Raw genomic sequence first — 19,931 nt, forward strand, 5'->3', positions numbered from 1 at the left:
GTAGATTTTCTTCTCTTTTAAGAACAATTCTTCCCCTTTCAAGAAGTAATTACAGCATTCAGAGAGTGAAATTTGTGTGTGTATAGACAACCAGCATTAAGTTCTCTGCATCATCCTTTTCTGGTTTAATGCCTCAAAATCTCAAGAAAAGACTTATGTACAGAGAAAATAACAGGAAGGCTTTGCTCTTGCCCTCTGTAAATGATAATGATGATTTATGATAATTATATAATTTAGAAATCATATAATTATGATTTATTATTTTTATCCAACTTTGGTTTGGATAAGCACCATGTGCATGACAAGTGCCAAATACTGGGAGGTGGGCAATGCCAGGGGCAGGCACAAAGGCAGGGCAAGGGACAAAGGCCACTGTCCCTGTGCCCAGCCCAGCAAAGGTGTTCAGAGGGAACCATGAGGAGAGCTGAATTAAATGCTGGACTTCACAGCATAACAGTCTCATGAAAAGGGAAAAAGGAAAGGATTGGATGAACATCCATCTGAGGACACCAGCCAAATACTGAAAAGGACCAAACTTATTTTAAAAAAAGTCTGCATCTCCTCTGAGAGCAGTTCTGCCCTGCCTGCTCCTGTGCCAGGGACACTCAGGAGACTTAACAACAGCCTGATGATCCTGGGCTCATTTCTGAAAGCTCTTAGCATCAGCTCAACTGCTCCCATTGAAGCCAAGCTGGGCTTAGCCTGCAGATTGCAGCAGAGCCCTTCTGGAAATGCGGTCCTGGGGATGGCGTTGGAAGGGTCAAGGCCCTGAAGAGAAGGGACTGGCATGTCCCACAGAGCAGATTGTTCTGCAGCTCTTCCAAATATGCCTTCTGTCAAAAGTGATGCATGTGCAAAAGTACATGCACAGGAGGGTTTGTGGCATGCTCTCAGGAGTGTGGCTTAGGTTTCTGCCTCTGTCTGTGTGCATGGAAGTGTATCAGAATGAGAATTAAAAGTGGAGGGCAAAGAATGAAATCCTGGCATTTTCATGCATGTCTAGGCTGCTCTTGAAAATTCTGTTTGCTGTGTCTTAGAGTTTTACATGGCAAAAATAGAAAACAAAATGTTACTGAAAGCTGTGTCATTTATTCTCCCAGCTAGCCTGATACAGACTTTTTTTTCTCTAGTTTTCTTTATCTACAGATGCTGAAGTAAAAATACTGCTGAAGATTGCTAGAAGTTATTTTGCTCGAATTGTACCATTTTAAATTATTAGAAAAAAAAATTAGAAAATTAATCTTAAAAATACATACCGTATAGTAGTCAAACCACTGTGCATCAGGGAAGTATACATCCACAGTTCTTGCTCCCTGTAATTGTTATAAAGAGATTAGTCATTTTCTTTTTGTATTTCTGATATTACATTAGCTTTATTATATTTGTGCATGGAGAGATAGATGTATGCTGAATATTCTAATAACATCAAATTTTGGATATTGTGGCTGAGTTATTGCCATAGCAGTGGACTAGTGCTGGCTAATCTATAGTACTAAACAGACAAGCCCATCCTATTTGGGGGCTTTTATTGCCATAGCCTGGGATGAGTCAATGTTACATTATTATTTTATTCTAGTACATAGCTCTATGTCTTGCAAATGCAACTGGCCTAGGTGCACTCCTCCAACATCTAAGCAGCCCTAGTGATGGCTATGGCAGCCTTTCCAAGACAGGGCTTCACCTCTGAAGGGGGAGGACACCGCTGCTCAGTGCCCCTTGCACCATTCCTGTCCCAGAAACAGGCAGAGAACGAGCTCTAGCACACAGAGGATGCAGTTCCTTCTCTTCTTGTAAACAATTTAAAGTTGCAGATAAGTAATAATAAATAATAAATGTTTTGCTAATTGCACAATTACTGTACTTCATTTTGCAGCATGTGTCGTGTCAGATCGCTGCAGGGATGTAATCATGCTAAAGGCATTTTGTATTAATAACTCCAGGAACAGTTGGGATCAAAACATACTTCCATTTTTGTTACAAGTTGCTTATTCTCACAAACAGATTAATTTTTACTATCAGTGTAGATGTCTGTCCCTTTGCAGAATTATGGATTAGCCCCAAGGACTACGCCAGGAGTCTTGTGGAGCAAGAAAAGTAAAGGTGGAAGAGAAGAGTTAAGGCAAAGTTACCATTTGACATTTTAGGGATTTTAGATGTATGAAAAACCCTATAAAGGCAAGATGCTCCCCTCTCCATCTCTTCTCAGTATTATGACAACCCTGGATATTCTGGTCTACAGAAAAGTGTGTAACCATCATCTGAGTCATGATGATTTCAGGGCCAGGTTGGATAGGGCTTTGAGCAACTTGGCCTAGTGGGAGGTGTCCCTGCCCATGGCAGGGGGAATTGGAACTTGAGATGATCTTTAAGGTCCCTTTCCACCCAAACTATTCTATGACTCCATGATTCCATGAGCCTCACCTTCATGACTCCCTAAATAAAAAACCAGTGTGCAAGGCAGTTCTCCATTCTAATTTTTTTTGATATTGCACTTGCTCTCATCCTAGGACTCAAGGAGTGAAGGTCAAGTCATCCCTGACTCATCTTCCCTACACAAGCAGATGTCAAGCTGCAGTTTGACACAGTCACTGCTGGCCTGCACTGCCACAGTGAGGAGGTTACTGCTCACCTCTGCCCCTGCCTGGCCAACTGGCCCAGCCCTGGCTGCCAGCTATCACACTGCAAGACCCTGCAATGTGCTGCCTTCATTTTGTGCTGCAGTTCTTCAAAAAACATAAAGAACTCCTTATCTAGACCCCCTATCATTTCATTTATCCTTATAATGTCCTCTTTTATTCAATTCTTTGCAGGAAGCCTCCCCTGGTTTGTCCCTTCCTCTTCATGGGAAGGGTTTTTTCCCCATCCTTTATCATCCTGCTGGTCTGAGACCCTGTGAAATCTTCTTTCTATTCTTCAGCTATTAGAAACCTGTGGGAGTCTGAAGATAAAGGACTGATGAATGAAGTGCCTCAGTGGGGTCAGAATGGTTTTAGAATTTAATTTATACTAAACTCACAGAGACAAAAGGGTTGGTTAAAAAACAAGGTAACAGTGTCCTGTTTAAATGTTTGATCATCAGCAACATCTAGAAATACCTCAGCTATTCTGGCAGCATGCTGATTGCAAACAGCACTGGGATACATCCCATGCAAATACTTAGCTCTGCTCAGACATAGCTCTCTTGTGCTGCCAGCAGTCAGTGGTGGGCAAGGAGAGAAACACACCCTTGCTCCAGCCAAGCAGGGAGAGCCATGTGCCCAGCACAGCAGAGGAAAATGCTGCTTTTTAAAACCTGTCCTGTTAGCAGCTCACGTTATCATTATCGTTTCCATAATGACTGCCTTTGCCTGTGATGCTGGGAAACTCCTACCACAGCCCCTGAGGGCTGCAGTTCCAAAACACTGTGGGTGAGCAGTAATATGGAAACCAGTGTGCTTTCATATCTGTGTGCTTCTTCCTAGCTCAACAATTACTGCTCTGTGTGTGTCCTTGGAGACTGCTGCCAGCACAATAACAGGAGCACGTGAGGGGCAGCATCCAGCCTCTTTACATCACTTTCCCTTTTACTCACTTGGAGTAAAAGGGAAAGGCTGTGCCCTCACTTTCATCCTCCCACTTTGAGTACTGAGAAGCTCTGTACTGCCTGTGCTGCTCAGAAATGTGTTCTGAAGCTTTGACAGAAGAGAGTAGAAAGGGATGGATATGAGCAAACATGCTCTGAATATCATCCAATGCCCTAAGCACCACTCATTTCTTTTATTCCAGTGTGATGGCATTTTTAATTACAGTACTTGCCTCGTCAAGAACAGGAGCAATCATAAAGGCAGATCCCCAAAGGAAGGCAGTATCTATTCCATGAGTCTCCGGATCAGAGGTAAATCTGTTTTGAAAGTTAAATACACAATGTTAATTCATAGTTGTTAGAATTTGCCAAATATTTTGATATTACTCACTGCAACAAGAAATCTGCTTCCTCAAAGTATCCTTCAACACAGCCAAATATTTTTTCTGATTGAAGGAATGCCAAAAACTGGACAGAGATTCAGATATTTCAGTAGTAGCTACCATCCCAGAGCAGACCAGGACTCTCACAAAATGATGAAGCTGATTTCTTTTCAGAACAGCAACAGTGGGAAAACAACTCACTTCTGTTCAGTGGGCTGAGACTTCATTGTAGGAGCCAATGAGCAGGAGAGGGCCAGGCCCAGGAGAGGGAACACAGAGGAAAAACATTGTGCTCTGGGATCTAAAGCATTTGTGAAAATCCTTGGATTTGGCCTCCCACAGCTTTCACAGATTTACATTTGAAATTGTTTGCAAGACAAACACAGAGCAACACTCATACGTATTGTACATACTGTACATATTGTGTTTCAGCTGCCTCTCCTGAACGGATGGAAAACCTATGGAATTCAGTCCATTTTATTCAATGCACTAAACTTGTTTTGGATTCTGATCCTGTTCTCCAGAATGCTCACAGTCCTGTTTGCCTGGCATCACTTGCCTTCTCTTGGGAAGAGATCTCTATTCCACTGTGCATTAGCTAATGAAAATGTTGAATAGCACCTGGCAAAGAAGACAGATCCTTCCCAACTCAGGAACCTCCTTTCCTCCAGCATAAAATCCTTGACAATTTAAATAGGTTTTCAATCAGCTGTAAGTCTCTTCCTGAGGAAATAATTAATGGATCCCAGTTCTTGTAAGAACATCACATACACAAAAAATCCACCTCTCAAATCCTCCTAAAATTAAAGTACCTTCTACTTCCTGACTTCTACTACTCCTCTGCCTCTCTGCCCCTCCAACAGCCCTGCTGCCTTGTCAGAGATGGTAACTGGTCTGCTTTTCACGCATTTTTGACAAATTCACACTGCCTATTGCATATTTACATATTCTTCTCTAAGGATGTATAAACTCCCTGTTTAAAAATTCCTTTACTGTGTCTGTTTCATGGGCTTTGCAGCTGCCCCTGTCTAAAGCCAGGTCTCTGTTGAACACTGGCTGGAGCAGAGTGGTTCAGTGTCAGTGCCCTGCTCCACTCCCTGCCTGCTCGAGGCAAAGGCACACACTGCACCCAGCCCAGGCTTACAGAAATCCCCCCAAATAAGTAAAGATAACTTGGCAATAAAAAGACACCTATTGAGTGCTCAGATTTCTAAAATATTGCAAACTTAGGGGAGTACATGGAACTTAAGAAAAAATGCTCTTGAAGGCATGTCTTGGGCTCTGCTTGAAAGAAACCTCAGTTTGTTCAGAATTTTTTTTCTGTCCAGAACAGTAGCTCTTTTGGACACCTTAATCTTGGTCATTATTGCATTGTGACATAATACTTTTAAATGTTTAAAACAGATTATGGTTTTTGATGAATTACCTTGTCTTAAAGTTTTTGAAATATAAAACATGAGTTTTTCTTGTCATCTCAATAGGCTCTCTGTATTTTCAATTCAACTGTAATAAAATTGTAATAGTAATAAAATACATTTTGTTGTGGGAGACTGCAGGACAAAAAGCTGATCAAGAAATTATGAATAAAGAAGAATCAATCATATTTTCCATCACATGGAAAGATGATTCTCACCCTTTAACTCAGCACAATTTTCTCTTGTAATTATAGCAACCACTAGCACAAATTCAGCAAAAAAATAAACTTTCCTATTTTGAAACTATAAGCCATTAAAGCATGCTGTCATCTAGGAAAGGTTTTGAATTCCATCTACTGCTTCTTCTGGTTAGATGCTGGCCTCTTTTCTGTCATATTTCCCCCCTGGTTAGCCATTAAACACATCTTTCCCTTCCACTAATGGATTACCATCTCACAGTCCTTTTTGGACACCTGAGGTATCAATACCTCTGCTTTATGGAGTTAAAGCCTCCGAGGCATCGAGTACATTTAATAGAATCTACTGGGATGTTGTTCTTGTTTGTTACTTGAAACGAGCCCCTAAATTTTCCAAATGGAATGAAATGTCCACATGAACCAGCTATTGCTTGGAGACTCCCTGCCTAGGTATAGTTGTTTTCATGGTGAGGACTCTGAACTCATAAGAACTTCACTAATGCAGGAGGTTTTAATTTTTCTTTGTATTTTTTACAAGTAAGAAGCAAGGGTGATGTAAACTTCCATCATCCATACACTGAAAATTCTGTTTTAGTTCTCCTTCTCAAAACCCCACATTTCTCCTCCTGTTAGCATCTGGGTCACTTTCTCTGCTTGGGCAAACCTACTACTAAACCACTTAATATTACTTAGAAATAGTAATCAATACACATTAAGTAATAGCAGTGAATAATAGTAACCAGAATTAACTACTGGTAGTAAGAATCACTTTTAACTCATTTTAGGATCTAGCTATAGCAACATTAACAAGTGATGGGGCTAGGATGCCAGCAGGGGCACTGGGGAGGGAAACATCTCCTGATGCCTACCCTACTTACATGCATTTGAGAGGTTTTATTTCCTAGTAATCCAGTAAACTCTGGTCCTGCTGACTAAGCTCCCATCAGTGTCTGTAGTGAACCTCTCAGCTCAGTTTCATCTGACAAAAGCCTCTGCTGGTGCATCTGAGACTGATTTATAACTCTAATCAAAGCAAATTTGGAAATTTGCCAATGTGGACATGGCCCACATAGACTACAGGTATGCTGGTAATGGTCAGAAAGGCAGCTTTAATGACACTAGAGCGATTCTGTATTAGCAGAGATTAGCTAACATTAATGCCAAAACTAACTTGGGCATTTCCAATATTAACACAAACTACATTATATGAAACCATATATGAAAAAAGACCTAAAATAAATACTTTAAATAGCGTATTACCAATGGCAAATTATGAGTACCTATAAAATGCTCCCTAATTTTATCCAGTAAAATGACATTGCCAAGTAGAAAGAGAAAGGATACTTTTTTTAAAATTTATCAGTTAACCATTATGCTGAGTAAGCAAAACAGATATTTTTCAAATATCCTTTCCATACTTGAATGGTCTGCACTTTGGTGTAACCTCAGTTTAATTTGAAAAAAATGCCTTACCCTTTAACCAGAATGTTTTTAAGCTAAAGGGGAAGGAAAAGAACATTACGCAGTCTATGACACAGCCTGCACCAATGAAATGAAATTGTGGCAGAGCTTCAGGCTTTCACATGTATTGTTTACACTCCTTTTGCTCAAGTTTTTGCATAAAGCATTCTGAAGTAGAAAACTAACCAAAAGCAGGTATAAAACTGATTAGAAGATTAGGACAGGGAAACTAAACCTCAGCTGGATTCCTGCTTCTTACAAAAAAGAAAAAATTAGTTGTTCCAAAAATCTGAGTTTAATTTTCAAAGTGGCTTTTCAATCTGCATTTATTAATCTCAGTTTTGCACCTGCTTCTACACTCCAACATCTCTATCTCTGTTTTCTCTGTGTAATTTGTGGACACAGATGTGGGTTGCATAGATAGCATGCAGATCTAAGTGCTAAATTGGAAAAAAAACCCCAAATGCTATGGATCATTGGTCTCTCCGTATGAGGCCTTTTAGCATTCTGGATCAGAATACAGATTTCATTGATTTCATTCCAATACAGTAAATACAGGTATGAGACTCTCATTTTTGAAATAAAAAAGAACTATATATTTGCCTAAGACTAAAAATTTTCAGAACTCCTCTTTCTTAAGTTTGTCTTTTTCACCCCACTGGAAACAAATACAGGTTATATATTAATGGAAATTAATTACATATATTAAGAGTTATCTTTGTGCATATAACTTGATTGATTTAACTGTTCAACTGTTCTTTTAAAAGAGAGGATGCAATAATAATACTGTGAATATTCTCCTAAGGATATCAGCCATTGCATACATAAGAGCTCAACGACTTTGTGAGCAAATTAGAATGAAAAAGAGACTCCAAACTCACTCGTGCATCAGTGAGCGCACCACGGTGCCTCCGTGAACGTGAGACTCGTAGAACAGGGTGTACAAGTACGGCAGCAGGGAGTATCTGATCCGAAGAGTAGCACGAGATATCTTGGCAAATTCATCTCCAAACACGGCTGGGTCTTGTTCCTGTCCAGGAAAAGCTTAGATTTGTACTAAGCATTGAAACAAACTCAGCAGAGAAGCTGTGTGCAGCATAAGGAGAGCTGTGGCTAGCATGATGCTATGGAAGCGACTGTTTAAATAAGAAAAAGCACTCATTTGCAAACTGCAAGATATATTAAGAACAACATTCATTATTCCCGAACCAACATTTGTATAAAATTCTTAACTTGAAAAATTCCAGTGAGTTCTAAAAGATCAGGCCCCACCACAATGTATGTGAGCCCTCTGCAACCACCCCTAAGCTTGTGAGGAGAGGGAAGCTGGGGCTCCATGCCTGTGCTCAGGAACAGATACCCGGCATCTAGAAATTAATTTATCCTGGAGATGCAAGCCGTCTCAGACAAAGGAGATGAAACACACAAAAAAGGGAAGACTGATAATCTGCAGATCAAAGTCAAAAGCCTAATTACATTGGCCACAAATATAAAGGCAAGTCTAGGTAAAAGAATAAACTCATAACCCTGCTGAAGCCAACAGGTGACCAAAGTCACTGTGTGTGGTACAGAAAACATTTCATCCATTCAAGAAGCTTGACTTCTCCTCCTGTGTGCCCCATTTTAGGATGCCCTGACTGACAGTGCACCCCCACATCAGCAGTGCCCCTCAGCTCCTCAGTGCCAGCAATGCTCTGCTGTGGGACAGGGCACGCACTCGGTGCCACCATCAAGGGGGCAGGTTGGAGCAGCCTGTCTGTGTTCACTGGCTGGTTTTGGTCCTACTCCAGCACAACCTTGACTCTCCCATGGGACAGCAGGCAGAGCACGCAGCCAAGGGCGTGCTGATATGGGAAAGAGCTACATCTCCTTTAATTTCTCCTGTCAACCTCTCCAGTGCTAAACAGCCAGCTTACAAATCACATGGCTCCCTTTCTCCTTCATGAAATCTTCCCAGAGTACTCAATTTTCTCATTGAAGCTGAAGACTATATGATGAATTCCAAGGACAATGAAATGCAAAAGTAACAGAAGTAACAAAGCTGTTTATATTATCTAGTGCTTTTCAGACAAGAAAAATATTAATTCACCTGTTTGAAATACCCAATGAATTAGGTAAAGTGGGTATTTAAGATTTTATGTTAACACTAACCTAATGTTAATTAAATTCAATATTTAAGTAAAATTTCACCATTATTATGTTTATATCAGAATTACTCACTAAGAATACTCCCTGCTGGCTCTGAGCTTCAGAGCATCCATCTATTATTTCAAAAATTGCACTATATTTTTACCAGTGTTCTGACACTGTACAAACATTGCTTAATTTCACAAAAAACCAGTCAGACTTCTTAGGTGATGCTGAGTCACCCAAAATGCCTGTTCATTTCTTTCTGTGAACACAATATTTTAAATGGATCTAAGTAATCCAATAAAACCAAAAATATCTCTCAGTTGCAGCACCCATCATATACACCCATTGCTCTCTTCTTGTTTATTAAATTGTACATATGAGATTGATATATCCACTCACCCAGGTCAGACTCTGTTTGCATGCTCAAAGGGCCAAGCAACCATATAAATATATACACACACACACACACACACACACACACACACACATATATATATATATATATATATATATATATATATATATATATATATATATATATATATATGTACACCTCTAACTTTAGTGGAGAGGCAAATGGAAAATATTTCTCAACATCAACAGCTAATGCCTCACAGACATTTCTTCTCCTACAAAGAAATACCTCAGGGATCTACAGGCTAATTCCTGAGCCTCTTAATGATAGTACTACGGTTTATTATTCCTGCATTTGCCCAGTTGCTGAACATCCATAATACTTTCATGGAGAGACAAAGGTCTCCCTGGGAGTGTAAATGTTGCAGCATTTTGATGATGCAACTTCAAAGAAACTGAAGGTTAGCAAATAACCTGAGCTCCAGCATTGCACAGATCAGTTTACAGAAGTAAAAAAACCCAAATACTTCTTGAACAAGCAGAACCATTTCATCATGGTTGCAGATAAATACAGAATAATTACAAAGGCTGCAAGACCTTCAAACTTCATAGCTAGAAATGACCTGATACTTCTTTCTGTTTGCAACAAGTCTTTAAAGGACTTTTATGGTGTTGAAACCAGGGCATGGAACTGGACTAAGGCTGCACTTCTTCATTAATCTCATGGCTCATTAGCCTTTTCTGGTCTTGGCTGCTGCTTGGCTGATAATGATGTCACTGTTGGTGCCTCTCCCTGGAATTCTCACATGTTTGTAACTTGCTTTTAAACAGCAAGCATGGTGTATAATGATCTCTCTCCCCTCCCTGCAATACTTACTATAATTACAGAAGTATTGAAACAAAAGTTGCAGCAATCAAGGGAGTAAGAAGATATCCCAACACTCACTGGCTCTTAAATAAAATCTGGGTTTCAGTAGGTAAAAATGAAACAGATTAATTTTACCAACAGCGTGAGAAGACCGGTGTTTTTATGTTATCTTTACATTATGGATGGGAAAAAATTACATTTCACTGTTAATTCCTGCTCTCAGTGCTGCACTCTTTTTCACCTACTGCTCCAGTTTACCCAAGAATGGCAGGTTAATTTTGGAGAAAGCAACACAAATCACTGTCCACATAATTGTAATCATAGGCTACAGCTTTTATGTAACTTTGTTTACTTACCATGTTTCCCTCTGAATTGTGGTTTCGGGAAAATGGATAGAAAGAGCCAAGCTGCATCCAGCGCAGGCAGAGTTCATAGGTAGTGTTGTAGTTAAACCCACAGATATCAGCACCAATCTAAGGAAAAATTAAATTGTGTTTGTGATTGTGTTTGTGAAAATTAAATTGTGTTTATGACGGAGGCCCCAAAAGAGAGACTACAGAAATTTGCTAATAAAAACAATTTTTGGAAATAAATCCCTGTTTCTAACTATTTTACAAGAATGCTCTATAATGACACAAATTTTTCTGTGACTGAGGTTTACTGTCTTCTAGAGCACTAAGTTCACTGTGGAAGATCTGACTGTATTTCAATAATTCTACAAATTCTCCATCCCAACTTGCAAACCCAGAAATATATAAAGGAGCCCTACTCCTAGAGTACATAATTTGAAATCCTAGAGTACATAATACAAAAAGATCAGTTTTGGATGGCATACATTAAGTCAGTCTGAATCGTGCAGTACTGTTTTTGTTTCCCTTCAGCAGCCAAGACTGACATTTAGCCTTTTAATCTGCAGTTCCTTAGGCTGTGGGGGCTGTTACTGCTGGCCATCTCAAGCAGCTTGTTTCAGAGAACATTTGAGCTAATTTGAAGTGATACAGTGTATAAGCCAGCACCTGCCTAGAGGATGCCAGACTTACATAGGGAATGCCAAAGAGGTTGAATTCCATGATTCCAATGACGGAGCGGCGCAGGTCCTTCCACAGAGAGAAGTTGTCACCAAGCCAGTGAGCGGTGTGCTTGCCACTGCCAACGAACGTGGACCGGCTCAAGACGAACGGCCGCTTTCCAGTAGCCTGCTTGACAACACTGCAGAGAAATGCAACAAGATCATCAAAAACAGGAATGGCAACCAAAACATCTTCAAATCAACCTGGGCGTTCAGGCACAATTTTATCTGAAAGGGTATCACCATGAAACAATTATTATTGTGATCCCTACTCACATGCAAATGTGGCTGCAAAACTGCAAATAAAAGGAAGATTTACACAGTGGCCAAAACAAAACAAACAACAAACAAAAATCTATCTGATTCACTAAACAATTTCTCTCAGGTATTTTAATCTTCCTAAATAATAATTTGTGTTTAATTTATTCTCAGCAGTGTCTCAAAATGAAAATTCAAACCATAATTTCCTTTCTATACTAGTATATTTACTTAAGTGTCCAATTAGTTCCTAAAAGAGAATATAATATGTATTTTTTTCAACAGGATTTATTTAGAGATTTGTATTGGTAAATAAAGTTCCAATATCCAGGAATTAAAAACCAAAAAACCAAAACCACAATAAAATATCAAAAGTATATCTAAACATCTTATAAAAAATAAGCAACCAATATAGAAAACAAACCTGTAATCATTCAAAATGCCACCCCATCCTTGTAGTGTTTTCTCTGGTTTCCTGTCTTTTTTGATATATGATGTTTCATTACAGATTTAGTAGTACAATGAATTTATCTTTGCTTTTTGAAAATAATTTTGCTGTGTCACCAGAAAATCAAGAGGATGTGCCTTACAAACAAATCTATTACAAAATTCCTCAGAATAGGACACTCTTTGTACATAATTGTAAATTGCAGTATTTTATATTGCAGGAACTCAAATTCAACTCTTCTTTAATATGATTTGGGCAACACAATTTAGATTCTCTTGGAAATTCTAGCATGAAATATTAATCATGTTGTTCACCATCTGCTTCTTTCTCCCTTTTCTTAATGAGATTTCATCAAGAGTTCTTTCACCTGTATTCATCATGGCCCAGTGTTTGCTCTTGGCTCTGTAATGGCACAGAGATTTTAGTGTTTCAACACTTGCTTCTGAAGCAAAAACACCCAGCAGCTTTCATGGAAGAAAGCTGAATGTATTAACCTTAGGGGCCATATGCAGCAAGAAGTGCAGTTCTTTAACTGTGAGGGACCTGCTGGTTCCGGTTTGCAGGTGCACTGTTGGGCCAATAACTGCACAAGACTCCATGTGCTTCATATAAATGTTATTTTGGAGCTTTTCATGGATGTCTTGAGCAGGAGTGCTCTCCTCTGGCTGCCTTTGGCTCCATTTGCAAATACAGGTGCTAATAAGGGCAATATCAGATCAACTCAACTATGATCCAGAGCTGCAAAAATAATTTGTAACAAGTAATTTATTGAATAATTTCAGTCTTTCACAAACCATTGCAGAGCAGGTCCTAATGTTGTCAAATGCATTTGTTGATTTAAATTATTTACAGAATATCATGTGAAAATAACTCTTGGCATTAAGCTATGCACAAACTGATTGCTGCTAGTTTATGTATTCAAATTCAAACCATTTGACAGAGGCCAGATGACACATCTCCTATTCTCTGTCTGCTTTAGAATAATTCTTAGAATTGTGTTTTTATATGATTATGAAATTGTCATTCATTTTCATCCAATACCCTGCAATTGATGCTGGGTGCTAAATATTCCTGTCAGTAATTTCATTTAATATATTCTTTGTGAAGAGTGAATGCAGAAAGGATATACAACCAGCCTTGAAAGGAAATCTATTTGAGAAACCCAAATGAATACGTACAAAAAATACTTCAGCAAAGTCTCCCAGCTTTGCAGCAAAATCAACTCCTGCATATACTTTTGGTAGTCTTCTCCACATTTGGCCAAGCAAAATAAGTTTGTTGGGAGGATCTCTTCAAAGACTGGGGAATAGGGGCCCAAAAACCATGGTAAGAAGTCCAGGGTTCAAGGGCTTCCTGTTCTTTCTCTCAAAGCAGGAATGTGCTTCAGCCAGGCCCATAAGAGCTGGCAAACTACTTCTGTTTTTTCCCAGGGCTTCCCTTGCCCTCGACTTGGCATATAAAATACAAACGCATCAACACCAGAATTAGGCTCACTTAACCATGCCCTCTGGATGCTATCAGAATCCAGCTTCTGAAAATGAGTGCTAAATGCTGAAACAGGCCACAACTGGACCCCTGCTTTGGCTCTTCCATTGTGGTATGAAATTTCCCAGTGTTTTAGCTCAATCCCTGCTGGAAAAGCCACGATCTGCCCATTTCATTTAATCCACAGCCAGCTTTCCACAGCAACAGCCCTGCCTGCGTAAGCTGGCTTTGAGTGCTTCCCAGCTGCAAAATGAGTTTTACAATAGCTGACAGCAACTGTGCTGCAATGCAGCTCTAACCTCCTGAACCAACTGAGCCCCAAGCCAATCTGCAAAATGCTGCCTGCCAGGAACCAGAGGCAGCTCCACAAGCAGCCAGGGGACCTGAACAGTTTGGATTCTCCACTGACAGTGACAGAAGCTCCTCTACCACAATAGTGAAGGCACAGATAAATACCCCTGACACCACACAAGGCTGCTTCTGCTGCCAGTGCTCATGAGAAGCTCTAACAGAGCATAGGAGCATCTTGGTCTAGATATACAGAAGCAGCAGCTGTAAAGTTAGGCCCTATACATACACCCTGATTTAGATGAGAAAAGTAAAATTAGAAAGGATTCTGTTCCTTGTTCCAAGGTTCTTTCTTCTTGAAACTTCTTACTAAATGGCAAACAATGAAACAAGACATGGGTCTGTTTCTTATTAAATACTATTACAGATTTTCCAAGTAACATCAATGGCTTTTAAAATGCATTTTAATCACCTGGAATCTAATGAGAAATATTTTGAAAACTTACTTGAAAGTTGGTTCTGTCTGGGACCAGCCAAAGAGAGAGTGTGTGTTGTAGTGGTCCCCAAGGTAAGTCTTGGAGTCAGGGCACAGTGTCTTTTCCGCCAGGGAACGATCAGAGATGCCTGGGAATGATACAAACCACTGTAAAATCATATATATCACAATTCAAGTCTCTTCATATTTCTACACATTTAGGGGTGAAAACACCAAAATATTTGGGGAGAGGAAAAGATGAAGTGCTGTACCTGCACTGATTTGAGGTTAGCACATAGCCACAAATACTTGTTTGCACACAGGCACGTGTCCTTGCAGAGGGGAGATGACTGAGTAAACACCGATAATTAATTTCAAGTTCTATGTCCAATAATCCAAAATATCTGTACAGGTGTCATGTATTCAGTAAGTAAGAAAGAAAATTTCTGCTTTGCTGAATTAAGAATATATTATTTTACACAATGACAAATTTTAGTTAACAGCAAAAATATCGTTTAGATGCTGCCTGGTCTTTGATCCCATATCACAGAGATGCTGGCAAAGCCCATTTGGTGCAAAAAAAATTTCCATCTGAAAATGCCTCATGAAGCTCAGCAGGAAATGGGCAGGTCAGATGTTTATACATTTGTTGAGGGTTAGGTTTCCTTCCTTTTGTTCCTTTTAGGGAATTTTTTCCCGTAAGCTGCTAGGAAACACTAATTATTAGGTACTTAAGAAAAACAGGAGTGGCCAAGCTCAGGGGAAGAGGACATCTGGTTGCACTTCTCTTATCTGGAGTTTCTCTGCGAGGGGAGAGATACCACGGGAATTGGGCAGGTAAAGGACGGGGCTGGGACAGCTGCTGGCGCTTTTCCTCTCGGCTTCGGAGAAGGATGGTTGGAGCTGCTGCTTGGGGAAGGGAATTCGCTGCTGCTGCCGGAGCCCAGCCCAGAGCTGCTTCTCCTGCCGTGGCGTGAGCCTCTGCTCATGAGAGCAGCCACGGAACTGGGACCTTATTAACACCCACCTCACTAAAAGAGGGACCTGTCTCCATCTGTCCAGGATCCAGAGCTCGCCTCTCCCTGTCCTGCTGGGAAGCTGGGCTGCCGCTGCCCTGCCCGTGCTGCTTCTTCCAGCACTGCGCTAAGTTTTTGCTGCACTGTAGCCCTTCACTCCCTGCCTGCTGAGACATCCTGCCAGCCCATCTTGCTGCTTCCGAGAGTCCTGCTGGGGCAACGGGAGCGGCTGCCCCAGGGTTGGGGAGGCAAAGCCTCTCCTCCATCCCTTCCCTCACCACCACGTGCTGCCCGAGCCCGCGCCACAGCGCCCCTGCAGCCGCGGGGGAGTCACCGCACCTGCCCCGCCTGCCGGCAGCCAGCAGCGCCCCTGCTGGCCGTGCCCGGAACTGCAGGCTCTTAGTGGGTTCTAGGCTCTGTTCATTGTTAATGCTGTAGCTGCTGTTGTTTTGTTTGGCTTGTTAGACATACTAGTAAAGAACTGTTATTGCTATTCTCATATCTTTGCCTAAGAGCCCCTTAATTTCAAACTTATAATAATTTGGAGGGAAGGGGTTTACATTTTCCATTCCAAGGGAGGCTCCTGCCTTCCTTAGGAGACACCTGTCTTTCAAAGCGAGACAACATTATATTTGTTTTTAGAGATGGAGTTGCAAATATTATAAAAGTCTCTCAAAATAAAAAATAAATTCTCAAAAAATTTTTTTTCATGCTTAATTAGGTGCACGCACTATTGTAAATATTTCTCCATGAACAAGCAATCTCCCTGCCTAATTGCACTTCCTGGATGGTTGCAGTTATTATCAAAATTTCTCTGTACCTGAAACCCCATTAGCCTCTCAGCCCTGCTGTGCCACTACAGCTACAATCCTTGTGTTTGGATCTTTAGACACAAAGACTCCAGTGTCGCTGATCTACATCAGAAAAAACTTAATTTATAGGTAATTTCCTATTGCCTTCCTAAAAAGTAACTTTGACCTATATGTCTTTGAAGAAGACACTAAGCTTCTGAGGAAAGTCACACTTAATGTCCCAGTGGTTCTTGATTATTAGCCCTATAAATTTAAGGTGGGATAGGAGAGAAAATGCTACCACAAGAATCATAGGTTCATGCTTCATTCTTATTCCGAGTATTTTGTATTCTGCCTCAGTAATACTGATTATTTTACAATTGCATATTAATCTTCAGTATAAAATGTTTTACAGAAAATTGATTTGAAGGACGTCTGGCTTAAACCAGAATTTCAAACCATGTAATCATGGTTATAAAATTTAGATAAGGAGGTTGAAGGCTACACTGACAAAAAGCCTGAGGTTCTGAGACTGGGACTTGCGCAGATGAAATCACCTAAGACAATAGTGAGCTCCCAAAATTCTGCTAAGCCCAGGAAGGTCCTAATATCTCACTGGACTAAACAGCTTAGGGCACCTCTCATACCTACATAAGTCAAGGGCTTGGACAGCTATGAACAGGCACCTATTCTAGAAAGTGAAACAGAAAAGAAAGCCCTTAAAAACTGGTTTAAAATAGGTTCCCTACATGTTGGGATGTAATACCTAGGGCTCCTGGCTGCAGAAGGAAGATCAATACCAGGAAAGTCTCTAGGAAGACCTTAGAGCAGCCTTCCTGAACAGGACCTACAAGAAACCTGGAGAGGGACTTTTTAAAAGGGCATGGAGTGATAGGACAGAGGGTAATGGTTTCAAGAGAGCAGGTTTATATTAGATACAAGGAAGAAATTCTTTCCTGTGAGGGTGGTGAAACACTGAAACAGGCTGCCCAGAGAAGCTGCGGATGCCCCATGCCTGGAAGTGTTCAAGGCCAGGATGGATAGGGTTTTGAGAAAGCTGGTCTGTGTCCCTGCCCATGCTAGGAGGGGCTGGACAAGATTGGTTTGAAGGTCTCTTCTAACACAAACCCATCTACGATTCCATTATATTATTCTAACACTGCTAGTCACTAGCAGAAGCAGGGGCATATGTGCATGAGTCAAGGCAGAGAAACTGGGCTCAAAACACTCCTGTCTTCAGTATCTCTCAGTGTCCTTATATGTCATGCAGGCCTCTAGGTCTGAGTCCCTCCTGGTGGCTCAGACATCAAGGCTAATCTTCACAAAGCTCGGCTGCAGCTGCATGGCTCAGCTGCATGGGCTCACTCTCAATCCTCTATTTGTGATGTAAAGGGAGCTCTGCTCTTTTGCCCAGTTTACCCACTGTCTCACATCTTTTATGCAGCTCTGAAGGCCGACAAAAAAATGAAGGTAATTTAAGGCAAAGGGGGAAATTCTCATCAGTTCCTGGGCTTTGGTCAAGACCCACAGGGTAAGTATGCAGTGGTTACCCAACAAAGAGAGCAAACACCAAAATCATCATTAAAAGCTCTCCTGCTTTCAAAAATTCACAATCTCTTTCTAATATTTTGTCATGTTTTTGATATGTTTATGTTTCTCTCATATTCAAAATAAAATAAAAAAAAAAAGAATTGCCATTTAATAAAGAAAATTTAGAATTCTCATGAGACTACAAAAACCTGAAGGGGAAAAGGGGACATTTCCAATACTCCACTGCCAATACTCCAACCCTCATGTATCAGCTTCCTACTGCATATTAACATTTCTCAGGCAGCTGGGCTTTCCTGGGGAAATGTTGGCTGGATTAACTACCACACCACTGGCAATAATCATAGGTACTCGTGGCCTCCTGGGGAAGAATGAGTATATCATTAACTCAGCTCCTGGAAGAGAATTTTCCATTCCTGTAAGTTTCCCATGGTCTTAGATGTTTTAAAACTTATTTTTAGCCTGTTTCTAGTAACACAGTGAAAATTTCTTTCCAAAGAGAAAGGAAATATAATGAACTAAGGCACCATCTCCCTTGTCAAAGTTTGTGAGAAGGCCATCTCTGAGACTAGCAATGGCAAGGGTTACTTCATAAGTCTGTAGCTGAGTTATCGTATATAGGTATCTTGCCCTTTTTCTGATGTGGACCAGTTGCCCAGAGAATGGCAAGAAAGGTAATTTTTCTAGTCCTGTTATGAGGCAGAACCTTGGACAGAGGAAAGTGATTGGTTTTGATACTCCAAGAAAACTGAGCCACTGGAGCCTTAAACAAATATGTATTTGAACTTACAGAACAGACAGGGAAAGATGGAAAATCAGAGAATGGAATTTTTTTTTGTCCTAAAATATAGCCTATCCAGGTTTAAAACAAAACAAACAAGAAAACCAAAGAAACAAAAAACCAGCAATGAAATGATCATATTAATGTTATTCTAAAATATAATATAATATAAAATAGGAATAAAAATATAATATTAATAAATAATTCATGGCAATGAAATTGTACTTACTAGGAATGTAAGGAGGGTTATTGATTTCAGTATCAGCACATCCAGGTATCTGGCCTCTCATGAAATTGGATGGTTCGTTCATATCCTTTAATAAAGAGAGTAAGACACATGAAAATCTTCATTTTCTTTTTTATAAGAAGGAAGGGCAGATATAATGGGACATACAATCCAGATGCCATCGTAGTCAAGGACATCCTTGAACTCCAGACACAACTGGGTCCACCATTCCACTGTCCTGGGGTTGCTGTAGTCAGGAAACACACAATCTCCAGGAGGCCAGGCCTAGGGGTTACAAATGTAAATCCTGGTTATTTTCCCATTTCTATTACACTGCTGCTTTATTGTTTTGAAGCAGCACTAGACAAAATGCATCACAAAACTAAAAAACCCACCTGCCCAACAGCAGGAGTCACGCCATCAGAGTTGTTCACCCACACTCCCATTTCCTGGCCGAGTTCATAAGGTCTGTAAGTGCCTGGCTCCTCATCCTTGGCTATGAAAGGGTCCTGAAAAGAGTGATCACACTTCCTTTATTGAAATCCCAGAGGTAACAATTAATCTTCTATTTTATATTTTATAAAAATTTGTGTTATGTTTTCTTAATGCTAATTGCAAAAATATTGGAAGAAAACAGCATTAAAATTTAATAGGAGTTGAGAGCACATAATTTAGAAAAAGTCATTAAGGCTATGTCATGAGTATTTCTTGTGTAAGGCAAAAGCAATGTGAAATTACTAAATACCCTCACTTTTATTTTTTATGAGACTTTCTATGTTCAAATTATTTTAAGAGAGGCACTAGACTTTTACTCCCCCTGCACCAAGGTCTCTGCTGTGGCTGGGTGCTGTGCTGGACATTCCCACACTTGAGCACCTCTGGGTTTCCTCCAAGGCAATCCATATTCCAGCTGCCTCAGCACCAACAGCTCAATGCTGGAATAACTAAAACTTTTCAAGGGGCTTGAAGCTGGGCACATCCAACCTCAAAAGGGCCTCCTTGGCCCTCCATTCCAAACCAATGTTGGACAAGGATGTGTTATGCCAGTCTTTCGCAGAGAGCCCAATTCACACCTGCCTGTGGGGCCTTACACCTCTGCTCTCCCCAGGCACCAAGAGCACAGCATTTTACACCCCACAGCTTGTTCCTGCCCCTTCCCACTGCTTGGGGTGG

General features: G+C 40.5%; 1 protein-coding gene across 1 annotated transcript in view; it reads right to left on the bottom strand.

The window, feature by feature from the left end:
- The window catches only part of LOC136557121 (sucrase-isomaltase, intestinal-like), a 37,477-nt gene that overhangs the window by 12,476 nt on the left and 5,070 nt on the right, over positions 1-19,931 (bottom strand). Inside the window, exons 2-10 of the mRNA XM_066550716.1 lie at positions 19,154-19,267; positions 18,927-19,043; positions 18,762-18,846; positions 14,428-14,545; positions 11,414-11,582; positions 10,730-10,846; positions 7,900-8,048; positions 3,796-3,880; positions 1,257-1,313 (exon numbers count right to left, since the gene is read on the bottom strand). Of these exons, the coding sequence (XP_066406813.1) occupies positions 1,257-1,313; positions 3,796-3,880; positions 7,900-8,048; positions 10,730-10,846; positions 11,414-11,582; positions 14,428-14,545; positions 18,762-18,846; positions 18,927-19,043; positions 19,154-19,267 (1,011 nt within the window). The remainder of the gene's footprint in view (positions 1-1,256; positions 1,314-3,795; positions 3,881-7,899; positions 8,049-10,729; positions 10,847-11,413; positions 11,583-14,427; positions 14,546-18,761; positions 18,847-18,926; positions 19,044-19,153; positions 19,268-19,931) is intronic.

This window comes from Molothrus aeneus, chromosome 5, assembly GCF_037042795.1.
Source record: "Molothrus aeneus isolate 106 chromosome 5, BPBGC_Maene_1.0, whole genome shotgun sequence".
Classification (NCBI taxonomy): Eukaryota; Metazoa; Chordata; class Aves; order Passeriformes; family Icteridae; genus Molothrus; species Molothrus aeneus.